Raw genomic sequence first — 19,435 nt, forward strand, 5'->3', positions numbered from 1 at the left:
CTTCACAGATACTGACAAAAGCAAGAAATTGACAGTTTAAAGTAAGCAGGGAAATAAGAAATATATAAGAAATAAATCATAGAAACTTGAAGTGGTATACAGTTTTTGTAAATAATCTATAAACTCAATATCATCTAATTACAAACATGCATCATGTACACTGCAATCATAGAACTGATCAAAATTTAAATCGTATATAATAAACCCAAATGTATAATAGAAAAACAAAAAAAAAATCAAGTATTCTCAAAACACACTAGACTTTATGCATCCACAGAAGCTAATCATGTTCTCAGAGAAGTGCAAGTATAAGACGTATGTATATGATTAAATGCTTTTCTTTCAGGTAAAACACTCAAGATGGATATACAAAGCTCCTCTCTCAGAAGATTTTAAATGTATTCAAAAAATTCTCCAGACTGGGTGTAGCGGCTCACGCCTGTAATTCCAGTACTTTGAGAAGGAGAGGCAGGAGGATCGCTTGAGGTCAGGAATTCAAAACAGCTTGAGCAACACAGCAAGACCTTGTCTCTACAAAAAAAATTTTTTTTAATTTGCCAGGTATGGTGGTGCATGCCTGTAGTCCTAGCTATTTGGGAGGCTAAGGCAGGAGGATAGCTTTCGCCTCGGAGGTTGTTACAATGAGTCAAGATCACACCTCTGTGTTCCAGCCTAAGCAAAAGAGTAAGACCCTGCCTCTATAAAAAAGAAATTCCAGGCCGGGCGCGGTGGCTCAAGCCTGTAATCCCAGCACTTTGGGAGGCCAAGACGGGTGGATCACGAGGTCAGGAGATCAAGACCATCCTGGCTAACACGGTGAAACCCCGTCTCTACTAAAAAATACAAAAAACTAGCCGGGCGAGGTGGCAGGCACCTGTAGTCCCAGCTACTCGGGAGGCTGAGGCAGGAGAATGGCGTAAACCCGGGAGGCGGAGCTTGCAGTGAGCTGAGATCCGGCCACTGCACTCCAGCTTGGGCGACAGAGCAAGACTCCGTCTCAAAAAAAAAAAAAAGAAATTCCAAAGCAAAATAACTAATAACTTTCTATACATGTAATATGTTCCCTTATATATTTTTCTCACTAATACATCACACCTACATTCTTAATTGCGGGAATATTTTTCTCCAAGAATTTCTTTCTCATTTATTCCTACTTGGAAATAGGGAACAAGAAATTTTAAGAAAGTTCAAGAATGTTGCAGATATGGTTTGGGTCTGTGCCCCTGTCCAAATCTCATGTCAAATTGTAATCCCCAGGTGGGGGCCTGGTGAGAGGTGACTGGATCAATGGGGGCAGATTTCCCCCTTGCTGCTGTTCTCCTAACAGTGAGTGAGTTATCGCTAGATTTGGTTGTTTAAAAGTATGTAAGCACCTCCCCACCTCTCTCTTCCTCTTGTTCCTGCAATGTGAGATGTGACTGTTTCCTCTTTGTCTTCTGCCATGATTGTAAGTTTCCTAAGGTCTCTCCAGCCATGCTTCCTGTAGAAGCTGTGGAACCCTAAGCCAATTAAACTCTTTTCTTTATGAATTACCCAGTCTCAGGTATTTCTTTATGGCAGTACGAGAACGGACTAATACAGTTGCTTTCACAGTACCAAGAACACTGAATTAGCTTTTAATGTCTTTCAATGGTAAATTAAAAGTGCTACAACCGTATCACTGGCTGACATAAAAAGTAGACATGGGCACCATCTTTCTTTTAACTCTCTTTAATTATTACAAGTATTTTATGGAGATACCGGAGCTATGAATGGATTCAAAATGGCCAGGTAAGACCTCTTACCCACAATCAAAAGTACTTAGTTTCACACTGAAACTTATAAACCCTAATGGTGAACAGCACTTTCCCATCTTTGTTCCTGCTCTCCCATGCCTACTTCCACAAATACACTGTTAGGCACCTATAATGGGTCAGCCTGTAACTGCGCTTAAGATTTATTTTTCGGCCGGGCGCGGTGGCTCATGCCTGTAATCCCAGCACTTTGGGAGGCCGAGACGGGTGGATCACGAGGTCAGGAGATCGAGATCATCCTGGTTAACACGGTGAAACCCCGTCTCTACTAAAAAAAATACAAAAAACTAGCCAGGCGAGGTGGCGGGCACCTGTAGTCCCAGCTACTCGGGAGGCTGAGGCAGGAGAATGGCATAAACCCGGAAAACGGAGCTTGCAGTAAGCTGAGATCCGGCCACTGCACTCCAGCCTGGGCGACAGAGCGAGACTCTGTCTCAAAAAAAAAAAAAAAAAAGAAAGAAAAAAAGATTTATTTTTCTTATTTCCTACTTAAGCTGAACTTTGTAGCAATGGGCAGAAGGAAGTTGTGTTAACCTATCTGGATTCTAACTATCTTTTCTGTGAATGGTGAGTAACCTAGAAGTCACTATGTCAATCTCAAAGATGATTAATAAAGACCCTGGAACACAGCAGGTGATTAGGAAACAGAATCTACTATAGGCCCACAGTCCCTTACCCAAATTCTTGGAGCCAGATATATTTGAATGTTGAATTTCTCAGATATTAGAAAGTGTATTTCTATTTACAGTGTATATGGTATTATGAAGTATCCCCAGCAAGCCCTGGGGCAGCATCCTCAATCCAATACATTACTTTCTGCAGAGAAACACACAAACATAATCATACTAAGGAGACAAATGAGCTTACACCAAACTTAAAATCAATTTTCAGATAATTTAGGGTTTTAATTTAGGATAAGAGATTATGGACCCGTTTAACCCCAAAATCAGTTATTAGAATAACAAAACAGGGGAAACAGGAAGAAAGTATACAAGTATTTTGAGAATGGAAAACTGGGGTCTTATCTGAGAGTGGAATGTTATCTACAAAAGTAATATAGTATGATTAAAGCACAGTGACTATCTCTGGAATAATGCCAATCAAGACTTCAGAGGGGGAAAGAAAAAAAAAAGCAAGCAGGGAGGAGACAGACAGTTAGTACTTTTCTGTCACTGTTGATCCAAAGAAGATGGAGCCTTATCCAATACAGTGAGGTGAGGAACCTGCTTTGAACATGGTTGTGTTTTGTGGTAAAAGAAGAAACTCTCAGCAATTATAAATACTTCCTACATATTATCAAATGTTGCCAATCCACCCTTCAGGAAAAACACCATTAAAAAAAAAAAACCATAAATCACAAAACACACCACTCTATATATACTTTCTAAGCACAGACTGCATATTCAAGAGAAATGGAAAACAATAGCGGACTTCCTTTCTTTCTCTTTCTGACTCTACCACTAGGAAGGCATAGTTAATTCTTTAGCCTCTACTACACAGAATTTGAGGGCCTGGAACCCAGGTTACACTGCAAGAGTAGTGGCTACACAACTAGCAGAGAGGAATTCTGCTTCCATGTTCAGATATCCATCGCAGGCACAGCCTTCACAAGATTATCAACATAGACAAATCTCATGCAACACTAAGTCAAACACAATACTCAGAATTAATGTGATCTGGACTCAGACACACATATTTGGTAATGTTTTGTTTTGTTTTGTTTTTTAGAGACAGAGTCTTGCTCTGTCGCCCAGCCTGGAGTGCAGTAGCACAATCATAGCTCACTGCAGCCTCAAACTCCTGGGCTTAAGTGATCCTCCCACCTCAGCCTCCAGGATAGCTAGGACTGCAGGCGTATGCCACCATGCCCAGCTAATGTTTTATTTCTTGTAGAAATGGGGTCTTGCTACGTTGCTCAGGTTGGTCTTTAACCCCTGGCTTCAAGCAAACCTCTCGCTTTGGTCTCCCAAAGCACTGGGATTACAGGTGTGAGCCACTGTACCTACCCAGCCTCAGACATGTATTTGAAATTGCTACATTCTCAACACGAGATCCACTAGTTCTCAGCTATATTCATTCTTTTGTATGTTTCACACTGATTCCAGTGATACCACAGATCTAGTACATGTTTGATCAAGAAACGAGACAATAGTCTTCTTATAGATCAGTATTATATACCTACTCCAATGTAATTAACACTTAGCAAGCACACATAGATGATGCTATGTAAGTGCAGCCCAAGCAAAAATCTGACTCATCTCCCACTTGCTCTGCCACCATCTCCTTTAGTCCTGTGGCCACCAAGTAAATCTGCTAAAATACTATACTACTGTACCACAGGTTGAGTATACCAAATCTAAAAATCCAAAATCCAAAATGCTCCAAAACCTAAAAATGTTTGAGCACCAACATGACCCTCAAAGGAAATGCTATAATTGGAGCATTCTGCATTTCAGATTTGGCATGCTCAACTGGTAAGTATAATGCAAATACTTTAAAATCCAAAACACTTTTGGTCCCAAGCATTTCAGATAAGGGACCTGTTCTGTATTTAACCTCTATAAGCATCTACTAATATGCCATCCCACTATCCTTCCAGACTTGTATCTTTTCCTTCCAATTTAATTTAGGATTCTGGGGACCTCAAAATTAAGCCACATTCCAAATTTACCATGACATTATGGGAAAAAAATATATTTTGTATCATTTCCTACTATCATGTTTGTGTTGGTATAAAAAGTATTATTATTATTATTATTATTATTATTATTATTATTATTATTTGAGATGGAGTTTCGCTCTTGTTGCCCAGGCTGGAGTGCAATGGTGCAATCTTGGCTCACTGCAACCTCTGCCTCCCGGGTTCAAGCAATTCTCCTGCCTCAGCCTCCCGAGTAGCTGGGATTACAGGCACCCGCCACCAATGCCCAGCTAATTTTTTGTATTTTTAGTAGACACGGGGTTTTGCTATGTTGGCCAGGCTGGTCTCAAACTCCTGACCTCAGGCGATCCACCTGCCTCAGACTCCCAAAGTGTTGGGATTACAGGCATGAGCCACCGCACCTGGCTTGTAAAAATTATTGAGGCCGGGCGCGGTGGCTCAAGCCTGTAACCCCAGCACTTTGGGAGGCCGAGGCGGGCGGATCACGAGGTCAGGAGATCGAGACCATCCTGGCTAACATGGTGAAACCCCGTCTCTACTAAAAAATACAAAAAAACTAGCCGGGCGAGGTGGCAGGCGCCTGTAGTCCCAGCTACTGGGGAGGCTGAGGCAGGAGAATGGCGTGAACCCGGGAGGTGGAGCTTGCAGTGAGCTGAGATCCGGCCACTACACTCCAGCCTGGGCGACAGAGCGAGACTCCATCTCAAAAAAAAAAAAAAAAAAAAAAAAAAAATTATTGAATGAATGAACAAATGGCTGAACGATGGCAAGGACCTAGATAATTAAATAAGAGACTGCACTCCAAGTGAAGGCATAGTTCACAGAAACACTAGATCAATTATGGAAGATACCATGTTTTTAGAACAAAATTATCTGCTATTAAATAAATAAATCCCTTCTCGGTACTTCATAGAAAAACACAGCTGTTTCTCACCATTTTGTTTGGATAACAGTATTTTATCCTATTTGGAACTTTTGAAACTAATGAAAAAACTTTTTCATTCTTACCTCAAGGATAAAAAACTACACACTCAATTCAGATGTTATTCATAATTTCCTTATTTTGCCAAGAAAATTTGATTACCTGAGTGCATGGATACAGTAGATACATCTTGGCATGTTCTTTCGATCATAGATATCCGTAGTTTCTGGGTAAAAAATCTAGGGAGAAATAAAAGAAATAGAGTAAGGTATCCATTCACTGTGTTCATTTGACATTCACCAATCATCAATAATACAAATCAAACTATGGACGGTTAGAAAACATCAGTGGCATTCAGTAAATAATTTCATTAGGGTGAATAGACATTTCATCATCAGAACTGCAAGGAATGAAATGCTGTAATACAGAATAAAAAGTACTACTTGGAAAATCTCTATTTGGTCAACCCACTGAATTTCATTAGGTGTGAGAAGGTGATTTACTTATTGCAGACCCAGACACAGGCATATGAAGACCAAGTTCTAGTCCAGTTTAAATCACTGGACTGATCTGAGTATGAGGCTTTCAGAACCACAATGCTCCTAGTTACTATCTACCATGCCTAGATGGAGAAACAACTCAACAATGAACATTTACTAAGTGCTTTAGTTTGTGCAACCTGCTACACTTAGACATTGAAAAAACTATAAAATATTAAAATGTGTTTAATGCTTGGGAGAAATGGGAAGCTACACAGATGAAGTAACTAGAATAGAGCATGTATAAGGGAATTTGGAAGACAAGTACTTTTCCATGGTAGCACTTACCAAGATCAATCATTTGTGTTTATCTGTTTGGCTACTCCAACAGACTATAAGCCACATGAAGGCAGGGCTAGATCTATGTTATTTATTCACTGCCATATCTTTGATATCAAGCCCAGAGCCAGGGTCATGGAGCTCTAAAGTTAGTGAATGACGTAGGATAAGAACAGAATAGATTGGCCGGGCGCGGTGGCTCAAGCCTGTAATCCCAGCACTTTGGGAGGCCGAGACGGGCGAATCACGAGGTCAGGAGATCAAGACCATCCTGGCTAACATGGTGAAACCCCGTCTCTACTAAAAAATATAAAAAACTAGCCAGGCGAGGTGGCGGGCGCCTGTAGTCCCAGCTACTCGGGAGGCTGAGGCAGGAGAATGGCGTAAACCCGGGAGGCGGAGCTTGCAGTGAGCTGAGATCTGGCCACTGCACTCCAGCCTGGACGACAGAGCCAGACTCGTCTCAAAAAAAAAAAAAAAAAAAAAAAAAAAAGAACAGAATAGATTTAGACTGGGAATAGCCTTGAATTTCAAGACCTATTGTCACAGTCGTGTGGCACCATACAATTCAATCTGTAATTTAGGGAAATAAGGGGTGACAGTGGTTTGGATAAGCAAAAGACTGAATAATGAGGTGAGAAGAATTTGGATAAGCAATAAAGGCCTATATTAAGACTGTGAAATCATAAACTAAAGAAATGAGTGAATCATGATAGAGAGCAAAAGGCCTTTCAAACAAGAGAAATAGCCAGAATAAATAAAGCAGAAATAATTATGAGGTGAGACAGTAAGGCAATATACCCTATTGTTTTTTAAAATCTACAGAATACATTCTAGAAAATAACAGAAAAATAAGGTTGGATAGGTAGGATAAAATCAGATGATTATGAGCAACTTAAAGTCAGACAAGTCTGAACTTGATAAGCAGGACATGAAGTGGCAGCCTAGCTTTGGAGCTAAGGATAAAAATAGAGCCCTGGGGAGATCTGACTGGAGACAGGACATAGCGTATGTTGAATAATGGGAGACTGGAGCTGGGGAGGTAGGCTGGGAGGCTGTTGTTAACAGTGGATGGATAAAAGAGGTATTTCAAATAAATGGAGTAGCGGGAATGACCACATTTAGAAGTTCAAAGTATCTCCAAGGTTTTGAGACTGGATGACTGGGAAAATGATGACATGGTACCATTTATTATAGAGGAAGGGAAGTTCAGTTGGGGGAAAGGTAGATTTAGTTTTAGATATGAAAAATTCTAGGTGACAGGAAGCTATCCAAGGAGAAATATCCAGCAGCCAACTGAAGATACTATGTTTATCTTATGTCAGCAAGTCTTGAGAATAAAGGAAACCATGAAAATGGGAAAATGTATCTAACAAGGATTGCATCTTAAAGAATGTCCATCACTAGAACACGGAAGGTAGAATAATTAAAGAAAACAGGACGAGTTGAGCAGATTAAAAACAATTTTAAAAATCAAACTAAGAAATATCTCAGGGAAAAGGCAGCCAACAGTACCAATTATAATGAAGAGTCAAAAAGGATAAGAACCAAAAAATTACTGCATTAAGTTTCTATAACAGGCCAGCATGTACCACATAAAGAGATTAGAAAAGACATCCCGATAAACACCATATATGTACTGTCAATTACGTATTATACATTATATTAAGGACAACAATACATTTTTAGGTTATCATTAGTTCTTATTACTCAGAAGTCTTCTGGGCCTAAATGTAGGGTGGACAATTCAAGGTTTACAGCCATGATTATCAAGTTGTCCCTGAAAGCCTTTAATACATTCTATATTTGTTCCAATTGTAGTCCAGGACAATATACTACTGTTAGTAAACCAAAAAAGGTAATAAAATTACATCATTAAAAAAGCATCTCATAGTAACAATACTACTAGCAATAGAAAATATTAACAAAGCTCTTAGTACTATTCAAATGAGGTTAAATTGTCATTGCCCACTGGCAATACACTATATAAAAAACAGGTGCACAGTTTAATATTTTACACTATATATAGTACAGTATTTTATACTATATTTAAAAAAAAAAAACAGGGAAAGGAAGTTACAGGTGCACAGACAGGCCACATAAATATAAGAACCTGACGTACTGCATTTCCTAACACTTGTGGGGCCTAATTCTCAAACATACCAGCGGCAAGGAAGAGAACTTCAGCATTTTCTCTGGAAAAAAGCTAGTCTTCTGCAAAGACTCAGCTCTGATTTAACTCAATTCGACAGGTATGTATGCAACAATACATATCTGTAGTATATTATATATATATCCATATACTATATATATACAACATATAATTATATATTGTAATAATATATATTAATATACATTATTAAAATATACTATATATAATATATAATTGTATATTATAACAATATATTGTATATGTAATATATATTTATACAATATACATATGTGTATACAATATATATTGCACAAAATACAAAATATAAAATGGTTTTAGCCACCTTCTGATACTCTACATCTCACTTTTTAAAAATAAATTTTCCTTTGGTTACAAAAATTTGAACTCTACAGGAAAGTATAAGGAAAATAAAAACCACCCTTAATCCCATCACACAGAAATGAAAACTGTTTTATCTCCTTACAAATTTTTCCCAAGAACACTCACTTTATTTTCAGACAAAAATAGTGATCTGATCTTAGCTAGAATACAAACTCTTATAACCTTCAACTGTTTTTCCCCACTTAATACATCAAAGGCCCTTTATTTGGGTTGATATCCTTTTTAATGGCACTAGTATTTGGCTGTAACACAATTAATACCCCTTGTGAAGAAACATGTACTTTGCTATCAATTTTTTCTATCATAGTCAATGCTAAAAAATCCTTATATATACATGTTTTTGGTGCTTTCTGATTATTTATTTGGGATAACTTCCGAGAAGCAGAATTCTTAGGTCAAAGGATATAAATAGAAAGAAAAAAAACAGAGAACAAAAGAAAGAACGAAATCAATCCATTCATGTCTCTAAGAGTGACAATACAGTGTGGCAATTACAGATTCAGGCAGGAGTGGGATGACAATTTCACTGAAAGCAACACTAAATAAACTCCTGAGCAAAACACCCAGAAGATGTACACTCCAATCAAAACTGCAGCCATGACCAAAAACAGACACAGGAAGTAACGTCATCACCTCTACAATTTAAAATATAAAACGACCCTTCATACTCCCTACAGATTTCTAAAACATTTCCTTATATTTCCAAGGGTCAAATTTTAATGCTAACAACTTTGTGAATAAATAAAAACCACTGATTTGGTATTCTTTAAAACGGTGAATCTCACAGCATGTGAATTCTATCCAAGGAAAAATAGTAAAATGTATGTCTACAATTTGATGTAGTAAAAGTAGATGTCATCACAGGGAATTTCTCTAGGGTAAGGTGAAACAGGTATGAGGATTACAAAAGAAAAAGAACAAAACTATTTCCTAAGTCAAAAAGAAAGACATCTTTCAGTATTTAAAAAAACATCAAAGATTCTGAGAATAATTTTACAGGTAGAATGAGAACAGGTTGTTTGGGGGTTATGCCAAAACAGCTGGAACAAAGCCTAAACTATTATCTCAGGTAAGTTACCTTAGGCAATCCAATCTCATCCATGGCATTCAACCACTGAATCACATTATCAGTGTGTCTAAAGTGGAGGCCAGTCGCCTAGAAGAAAAAAAAAAATTAGGTTCTGTTGGCTGTATTGAAGCAAATACTAAATAAAAACTCTCTTCGCAAAAGTTTCCTCATGAGATTTGACAAATTCTCCTTAATTTTGAGGTCATTATGCTCACATTCCAATACCAAAAAGCCAAATCCACATCTCAGTTCCTCTCACTTAGGAACCACCTGGAGAGCCTTCCTGTGTATAGCGTGCTCAACAGAACATGTGGTCTTTGGAGTTAAATTATCTTGGATTCAATTACTGGCTTAGTAATCTACTGGTGACACTGGACAAGCCACTTCATCCTTTAGGGACAGAGTTTTACCATCTAGAACAACTGCTTTGTATGTATAAAGACTAAGTGAGATAATGCACATAAACCAATTATGTTAGTATGGTATCTGAACACATAGAAGATATTCACAAAATGCTGTATAAAAATACCACGCTGGGACAGTGGCTCATTCCTGTAATTCCAGCACTTTGGGAGGCCAAGGTGGACGGATCACCTCAGGTCAGGAGTTTGAGATTAGCCTGGCCAACATGGTGAAACCCCAACTCTACTAAAAATACAAAAATTAGCCAAGTGTGGTGGCGCATGCCTGTAATCCCAGCTACTTGGGAGGCTGAGGCAGGAGAATCGCTTGAGCCTGGGAGGCAGAGGTTGCAGTGAGAGCCAAGATGGTGCCATTGCACTCCAGCCTCAGCAACAGAATGAGACTCCATCTCAAAAAAAATCAATCAGGGCTTTCATTCTCTCTCTATATATAGATATCCCCTCTAGCCTTCAATGTCTGCTTTTTTTTGAAACAGGGCTCCACTCTGTTGCCCAGTCTGCAGTGTGGAGGCACAATCAGCTCACTGGCACAATCGGCTCACTGCAGCCTTACCTCCTGGGCTCAAGTGATCTTCTCACCTTTGTCTCCTGAGTAGCTGGGACTACAGGTGCATGTCACCATGTCCATCTAATTTTTTTTCTATTTTTTGTAGAGCAGAGGTCTCACTTTGTTGCCCAGGCTGATCTCGAACTGCCAGACTCAAGTGAGGGCTCCCACCTCAGCCTCCTGAAGTGCTGGGATTACAGGCACAAGCCACTGCACCCAGCCATTTTTCTTAAATTGTTGCTGCAAAGTCTCCACTCTCCTTTTACACTATCTTCCCATTCTGCCTATAGAATAGCTCCAGAGTTGTCTTCAGAATAACTGTGTATTCAAAAGTGAGCACAGGGCTGGGCACAGTGGCTCGCTCATACTTGTAATCCTAGCACTTTGAGAGGCCAAGGTGGGAGGATAATTTAAGCCCAGGAGTTGGAGACCAGCCTGGGCAACATAGTGAGACCCCCATCTCTACACTAAAATTTGTGTAAATTAGCCTGGTGTAGTAGCATGCTCCCACAGTCCCAACTACTAGGGAGGCTGAGGTGGGAGGATTGCTTGAGCCCAAGGGAGGTCAAGGCTGCAGTGAGCCATGATGGCATTACTGCACTCTAGCCTGGGTGACACAGCAAGACCCTGTCTCAAAATAAAAACCAATCAACCAACAACAAAAAAACCCACTGAACATATAAGTCTTTTTGACCAAGAAAAGTTTCTGTTTATGATGTTAATTTTGGCTAAGTACCTACACTTTCCCTTGTTTTCCCTTGAATTTAAACATAAAACATAAAAAATCTCTTTGACATTGCAGCCTTACTCATTCTGAGTTTGGGCCCAATTATTACAGCTGCCCACCCTTACATTTGGTCTTGGTAATGCAATTCTCCACTATCTTTCATAGTCATCCTTTTTCAAATAAGAGTCCACAGGTAAGCTCCCTACAGAGCCTCTGTAGACAATAAAATCTGGTTCTTGTCAACATCCCCATTTTTTTGGCGGGGGCAGTAGGGGAGACAGAGTCTTGCTCTGTTGCCCAGGCTGGAGTGCAGTGGCATGATCTCAGCTCACCGTAACCTCCGCCTCCTGAGTTCAAGTGATTCTCCTGCCTCAGCCTCCTGAGTGGCTGGGATTGCAGATGTGCGCTACCAAGCCCGGCTAATTTTTATATTTTTAGTAGAGATGGGGTTTCACCAAGTTGGCCGGGTTTATTTTGAACTCCTGATCTCAAGTGTTCAGCCTGCCCCAGCCTCCCAAAGTGCTGGGATTACAGGCATGAACCACTGGGCCCGGCCCAACATCCCAACTTAATTAAGCAGTCGTCTTTTTTATAGCACCTTGAGACACAGGAATCAAACCCTCTCACTTATCTCAATTTTCTGAAATTGAATCACTTTCCCATTGTACTTTGAACTCCAGTATCACAGGGTGATGTTTTTTCATGAAGTTACTTTTGCATTCAATTTGCCAACACATCTCAGTGCTTAAAATTCATTTCTTTTTTTTTTTTTGAGACAGGCGGGAGTACAGTGGCGCAATATTAACTCCCTACAGCCTCAACCTCCTAGGCTCAAGCAATCCTCTTGCCTCAGTCTCCCAAGTAGACAGGACTACAGCATGTGCCACCATGTCTGGCTAATTTTATTTTATTTTTTTTGTAAGACAGGGTCTCATTATATTGCCCAGGGTAGTCTCAAACTCCTGGTCTTCAGAGATCCTACCACCCTGGCCTTCTAAGTACTGAGATTACAGGTGAGAATCGGCGTGCCCAGCCTAAAACTAGGTTTTTTTTTTTTAGACGGAGTCTTGCTTTGTTGCCCAGGCTGGAGTGCAGTGGCATGATCTTGGCTCACTGCAACCTCCGCTTCCCAGGTTCAAATGATTCTCCTGCCTCAGCCTCCTGAGTAGCTGAGCTTACAGGCATGCACCACCACGCCCGGCTACTTTTTGTATTTTTAGTAGAGACGGGGTTTCGCCATGTTGGTCTGGCTGGTCTCAAACTCCTGACATTGTGATCCGCCTGCCTCGGCCTCCCAAAGTGCTGGGATTACAGGCGTGAGCCACCACACCCGGTCCCAAAACTAGATTTAAAGTAGTAATTCTCCTAGTTACTTCTTCTACCTTCTAAAGAATTAAAAAATTCATCTACAACTAGGAAAATTTCTAGATATACAACATCATAAGAATTCTACCAGAAACACAGACAGCTATTTTCCCAGTACATATATTTTTTGTGGGGGGACAGGGTGGGGGAAGGTGGGTTTTCCAGATAAATTCTAAAAGAGATGTAATACTATTTTCCTAGTACATATTGTTTTTGCACAAATTTCTCCATTCTGCCAGGCATTTTAAAGGCTATATTTTGTTGAAACAAACATACCTTACACATACTTCTCAATAACTCTTACACAAAATAAAACATGATAACTTTCCCAAGTTGACAGAAATCTAAGCACTAAACAAGGAAGGACTCACCTTGTATCTGGTCTGTTCTCGATCATAGATTTTTTTCAGGGACACTACTTTGGGAGAGAAGAAGTTCCCCAGTTTGGCAAGGTAGACCCCATTCCTAAGCCCCTCCTCCAGTTCTGTGGTGGGAGGCAGATCTTCCCCTAGGCATGCTTCCATCCACCTGCACAAAAGGAGAGAGGATGCAAAAAAAGAAAAGGAAGGTCAGAACTTTTCCTTAGAGATTTTAAGCTTAATTTCCATTCTCCCTGGAGAAGCTTAAACTGAACATAATAGCACTCTTTTACAATCAGTTCCACACACATCCTTACCCTGCTTGGCCCAGTCAGATCTCAGAAGCGGGGAACTTAGGAAAATTCCTGAGCATGAATGCCACTTTCTTCTCTACCCTGCTTTCCTTTGCTGCAGCAACACAGCTAGCTGGGCTCCCCAGATCCTGACTGCTCCATGAAACTTCAGACCCTTTCCCTCAGTCCTTAGGTTGCTCTTTAACAAATCTTAAGAAAAGCCATTTGTAACTGAAGCCACCATTTCAACTGTTCAGAAGCTTACATTTGTTGCTGACATTCTCTTCTAGTTTCAGAACTCAGAATACACAGTGAATTTCTAGGTCCAAGTTTTAACGATGTTTGGGGGTTATCAAAACAGAATCAATTATTTCAGCTAAAATATTAAAAGAAACTCCTATAGAAGCAGTAAATAATGAATTCTTAGATTTTTGGAGTCAGGGAGGAGGTTGCGAAAAGGATAGGAAAAGAAAACTATTTTCCAAAAAGAAAAAGAATAAAACAAAGAAAAAAAGAAAACTGTATTTTCCCCTTCAAATACCTCTTAGGAAATTTCAGGAAAGCCTAAGATAAAACAAAGTTTAGTTACATGTATTTTCTACCAACAGAAACATAGGTAACTAAAAATCATTTACGGCAATGGTTTTCTTTTCTTTTCTTCCTTTTTCTTTTGAGACAAAGTCTCACTCTATTGCCCAGGCTGGAGTGCAGTGGTGTGATCTCAGCTCACTGCAACCTCCACCTCCCGGGTTCAAGCAATTCTCCCGCCTCAGCCTCCTGAGTAGCTGGGACTCCAGGCGTGCACCACTATGCCCAGCTAATTTTTGTATTTTTAGTAGAGACGGGGTTTCGTCATATTCCCTCAAACTCCTGACCTCAAGTAATCTGCCCATCTTAGCCTCCCAAAGTGCTGGGATTACAGGCGTGAGCCACTGGACCCAGACCATGGCAACAGTTTTCAACCACTGAGCCACAGAATCCTGTGAATATCTAAGGAAAGCTATAGATCCTTCCCGCAGAAAAATATACATATACTTAAATTTTACATATAATTTCAGAGACTTCATTGACTCTAGGAACCCCAGATTTAAAACTCCTAATTTAAAATTATTCCACTCAATTTTTTTTTTTTGTAGATGGAGTCTCGCTCTGTTGCCCAGGCTGGAGTGCAATGGCACAATCTCAGCTCATTGCAACCTTTGCCTCCCGGGTTCAAGCAATTCTCCTGCCTCAGACTCCTGAGTAGCTGGGATTACAGGCCTGTGCCACCATACCCGGCTAATTTTTTGGTATTTTTAGTAGAGATGGGGTTTCACCATATTGGTCAGGCTGGTCTTGAACTCCTGACCTCAGGTGATCCACCCGCCTCGGCCTCCCAAAGTGCTGGGATTACAGGTGTAAGCCACCGTTCCCAGCTCAATCTTGCTTTTAAATCTACTCTACCTTTAAATCAGCCAGTGTACTCTCTAACTTATGAAACCTGATGGGTATATGAATGGGCCAGATAATTTTCTGGTTGTTTCCTATACTTGATAAGCTTCTCTGCTGTCTTTTCTTTCTTTCAAATAGTAGAACTTAAATTGTCAGAAAGGGGAAAAATGAAACAAATGAGTTTTCCAGAAGAGTTGTCATAATAATTAAATTAGATACCAATTTGAAATGGCTACAAAAATCTAAACTATACCTCTATTGAGACTAAAGACCCAAAGGGCAATGTGGAAAAGAATGGCAGTTGTCGGTATGGAAAATAGTGTAGTTCAGGGACTCATCTCATCTTTTTACCGCTAAAAAAGATGCTGATAAAATCATTCTGGCAAACAACTACTGGCAACTCCAGCTCTCAGGGGACAATCTAACTTGGGTTCTCATTAACAGGGAAAACTTAACAACCTCAGCCTAAGCCAAAAATGGCCCTCAAGCATGTAACAGTACCAAAAAAAAAAAAAAAAAAAAACAGTTATTTTTCTTTTTAAAATGAAGTAAACACACAGGGAAACTATGGATAAAGAGCACAGTAGATACTTTTGCCTTGAATCAGAGCCAGTTACCAGAGGTATTTAGGTTTTCCTCTTTTCTGAGATTTCTAGACTAAAATAAAAATAAAAGGAGAGCCCATGGTAACATCTCGCACCATTCTTTATATTTCCTTTCCCTAGTCCAACTGCTATAAAACAGTCCTGACTTAGATGTTTCCTATAGCTGGGTAGAATACTCTTCGTGTAACACAGCAGTCAGGTCAGAGAAGAAAGGCCAACTGTGATTTGGTGAAAGCGATTAAGTAGAAAGAATGAGCTAGAATAAATAGGGAGGCAAAATACAGTATTTCTAAACAACTGCTCAAACCTGAAGCTGCCCTCCAAGTCACCACACGTGTGGCTTGCCCGCCAATCTGAGCTATTTCACAATGGGGTATCACCTGGTTTGTTTATAAAATAAATCAGGACTAGGTAGGACGCGGTGGCTCACACCTGTAATCCCAGCAATTTGGGAGGCCAAGGCAGGCCGATCACTTGAGGTCAGGAGTTCAAGACCAACCTGGACAACAGGGTGAAACCCCATCTCTACTAAAAACACAAAAATTAGCCAGCGTGGTGGTGTGCACCTATAGTCTCAGATACTTGGGAGGCTAAGACAGGAGGATCACTTTAACCTGGGAGGTAGAAGCTGCAGTGAGTTGAGATGGTGGCACTGCACTCTAGCTGGGGTGACAAAGTGAAATCCTGTCACAAACAAACGAACAAATTAGGACCAAACTACTTTGAACAGTAAAGTGCCATGTTACTATAATTTTTAATGTTAGCAGAAGTTTAGATTCTACTCAAATTCCAAGATGACACAACAAACACTTCTTTCAGTCTTTCTCTACAGCTCACATGAGATTTCCCCTTCTTCCACTAAATCACAGAATCAGAAAATGTGAGAGCCAGGAAGCAAATGCACTTCTAGGGAAAATCCCTTTGTTTTCAATGTAATATATATCTAAAAATGGCCAGGCACAGTAGCTCACGCCTGTAATCCCAGCACTTTGGGAGGCCAAGGCAGGAGGACTGCTTGAGCCCAACAGTTCAGGACCAGCCTGGCAACATAGCCAGACCCTGTCTCTACAAAAAATTTAAAAATTAGCCAGGCGTGGTGGCACATGCCTGTACTGTAGTCCCAGCTACCCGAGAAGCTGAGGCAGGAGGACTGTTTGAGCCCAGGAAGTCAACGCTGCAGTGAGTTATGATCATGCCACCATACTCCAACCTGGGCAACAGAACAAAACTCTGTCTCAAAAATTATATATATAGATATATATGAAACAATTAAACATTTCTGAAAATTTTATGAATATTTTCCATATTATTTAGTTTCTGAAGACTTTAGGTTTACATAAAAATTTACCCAAGTCCTTAATCAGTCACCTATGTTATTATGTCATTTCTAAATGTTTTTAACCATTAAATAAAGTGCAAGGAATATCTTTGTGCACAGTGTTCTTCTTTATTTAGAATTAATTCCTCAGGAAAGGTCCTTAGAAGTACAACTCCAAAATTAAAAATATAAACATTGAAAAAGAATCTAACTGCCCATAAGCCTGCTCAGAGGCTACTAATGTATTTGCACTTCCCCCCATTTACAAATAAGAATGAGGCTGATCCAAGGTCATCCAATAGCTAGCGGCAAAGACGGAATAACAAGACTAACTGCTAGATTTATAATCCTCCTCACAATATCACTGTTGCTCTCACTACACCACCTGAAAAACCAAAAGGGGCTGAGCTCAAAGGCTGTCCAAATAGGGAAAAATCTCAGAACTACCATGAAGGAAAAAGACTGGTTTATCTCCACATTCTGCCTACTTAATAATTAAAGGTATTTTAGTTTAACTAAATCCACCACTGATTCTCAACTTAGACACAAAACTTTTCTTATTAAACTTAAACATTTAGAACTGGTTAAGTTTGGCAGGGTGCAGTGGTTCTCACCTGTAATCCCAGCACTTTGGGAGGCCAACACGGGTGGATCACTTGAGGTCAGGAGTTGGAGAACAACCTGGCCAACATGGTGAAACCCCATCTCTACAAAAAATACAAAAATTAGCCAGGTATGGTGGAGTATGCCTGTAAACCCAGCTACTACTTGGAAAGCTGAGGCATGAGCTGAGATCGCATCACTGCACTCCAGCCTGGGCAACAGCAGAGCAAGTCTCTGTCTTAAAAAAACAAACAAACCAACCTGGCTGAATTCATTCTCCTACTGAATACTGTGTTCCAAGTATGGTCTGACCAGCCTGAAATGAAACAGGACTATCACCTTCTTCATTATGACACTCCCTAACCACAAAGCCTCTGCTTAAATTATTTTATTACACTTTTTCAATCAACAGAAACTCCTTTTTATCCCAAATATAGAGCTGCTAAACCACATCTCCAGGTTTTTTTTTTTTTTTTAATGGAGTCTGGCTCTGTCACCCAGGCTGAAGTGCAGGGGCATGATCTCAGCTCACTGCAACCTCCATCTCCCAGGTTCAAGCAATTCTCCTGCCTCAGCCTCCCAAGGCTGGGATTACAGGCCTGTGCCACTACACTTGGCTAATTTTTATATTTTTAGTAGAGACGGGGTTTCACCATGTTGGCCAGGTTGGTCCTGAACTCCTGACCTCAGGTGATCCACCCGCCTCGGCCCCCCAAAGTGCTGGGATTACAGGCATGAGCCACCACGCCCAGCCTCTAGCTCTTTTATAATTTAGCTTTATGAAGACTTTTTAAAAATTTTTTTATTTTTTGAGATGGAGTCTCACTTTGTTGCCCAAGCTAGCGTGCAATGGCATGATCTCAGCTCACTGCAACCTCCGCCTCCCGGGTTCAAGCAATTCTCCTGTCTCCAGGGTAGCCGGGATTACAGGTGCCCATAAGCACGCCCAACTAGTTTTTGTATTCTTAGTAGAGACGGGGTTTCACCATGTTAGCCAGGCTGGCCTTGAGCTCCTGACCTCAAGTGATCCGCCCAAGTGCTGGGATTATAGGCGTGAGACACGCCTGGCCTATAAATACATTTAAAAATAAAACTATGGCTGAGGTGAGAGGGTTGCCTGAGCCTTTGAGTGTGAGGATGCAGTGAGCAGTGATCATACCACTGCATTCCCAGTCTGGGCGACAGACTGAAACTCTTGTCTCAAAATCTATCAATCTATGCACAAAAGAAAATTACTGGCCAACACAACTTTTTACCAATTCTCATGTTTAACCCTGTCCTAGCAATAACCATAGAATCTCAAGGCTGGAAGGCTCATTAAAGATCTTTTAGGCCATCTCAATTCCTCCACTCCCCTCACATGTTCTACTCCATCCCCAATTTGATACCTTAATGTTCCCAAAACATCTCAGCCAAATCAGGAAGCAGGCTGAACCTGAATACTGACCGAGAATTGAACATTCAAGGTAACCTGGTTCATTTCTGGATTCCAGTAGTCAGAAAGTTTTTGTTAAGCCAGCATCAATTCTCTCCTGGCACCCTAAGCTGCCTCCTGGAGCAAGAGAATGTAAAAATAAAAGCATAATGTGAGTAGCACTGGCCATGGACTTGGAAAGATCTGGTTCTATGTCCTGTCTCTGGCACTTACCAAGAAAGACAGCAAGCCACTTAACCAGTTCTTTCATTTGTTAAAAAAGGCTAATAGTATCTTCCAAAGTTTGTCACTGAGGATTAAATAAGATTGCAAGTGAAATATAGAGCTAGCACAGTGCTTGGCTGGGTATTGAAAAAAATATTTGTGCCTTTCATCCTATCCCCTCATGATGAGTCACATGCTGACAATTCCATCAGTAAAATGATTCCAGCTCCTTCAAGCACTAGTCATAAAAACAGAATAATAATAGCACCTACCCACAGAATGTTTATGAGGATTAAAGAGATGATAGT

At 40.4% G+C, this 19,435-nt stretch overlaps 1 protein-coding gene across 2 annotated transcripts in view; it reads right to left on the reverse strand.

Annotated features, from left to right (window-relative positions):
* IQGAP1 (IQ motif containing GTPase activating protein 1) overlaps positions 1-19,435 on the reverse strand; it is a 118,425-nt gene that overhangs the window by 68,428 nt on the left and 30,562 nt on the right. For both annotated transcript variants that reach the window (XM_025391048.1, XM_025391049.1), the window contains exons 3-5: positions 13,251-13,407; positions 9,828-9,905; positions 5,540-5,616 (exon numbers count right to left, since the gene is read on the reverse strand). In XM_025391048.1, the coding sequence (XP_025246833.1) occupies positions 5,540-5,616; positions 9,828-9,905; positions 13,251-13,407 (312 nt within the window). The remainder of the gene's footprint in view (positions 1-5,539; positions 5,617-9,827; positions 9,906-13,250; positions 13,408-19,435) is intronic.

This window comes from Theropithecus gelada, chromosome 7b, assembly GCF_003255815.1.
Source record: "Theropithecus gelada isolate Dixy chromosome 7b, Tgel_1.0, whole genome shotgun sequence".
NCBI lineage: Eukaryota > Metazoa > Chordata > Mammalia > Primates > Cercopithecidae > Theropithecus > Theropithecus gelada.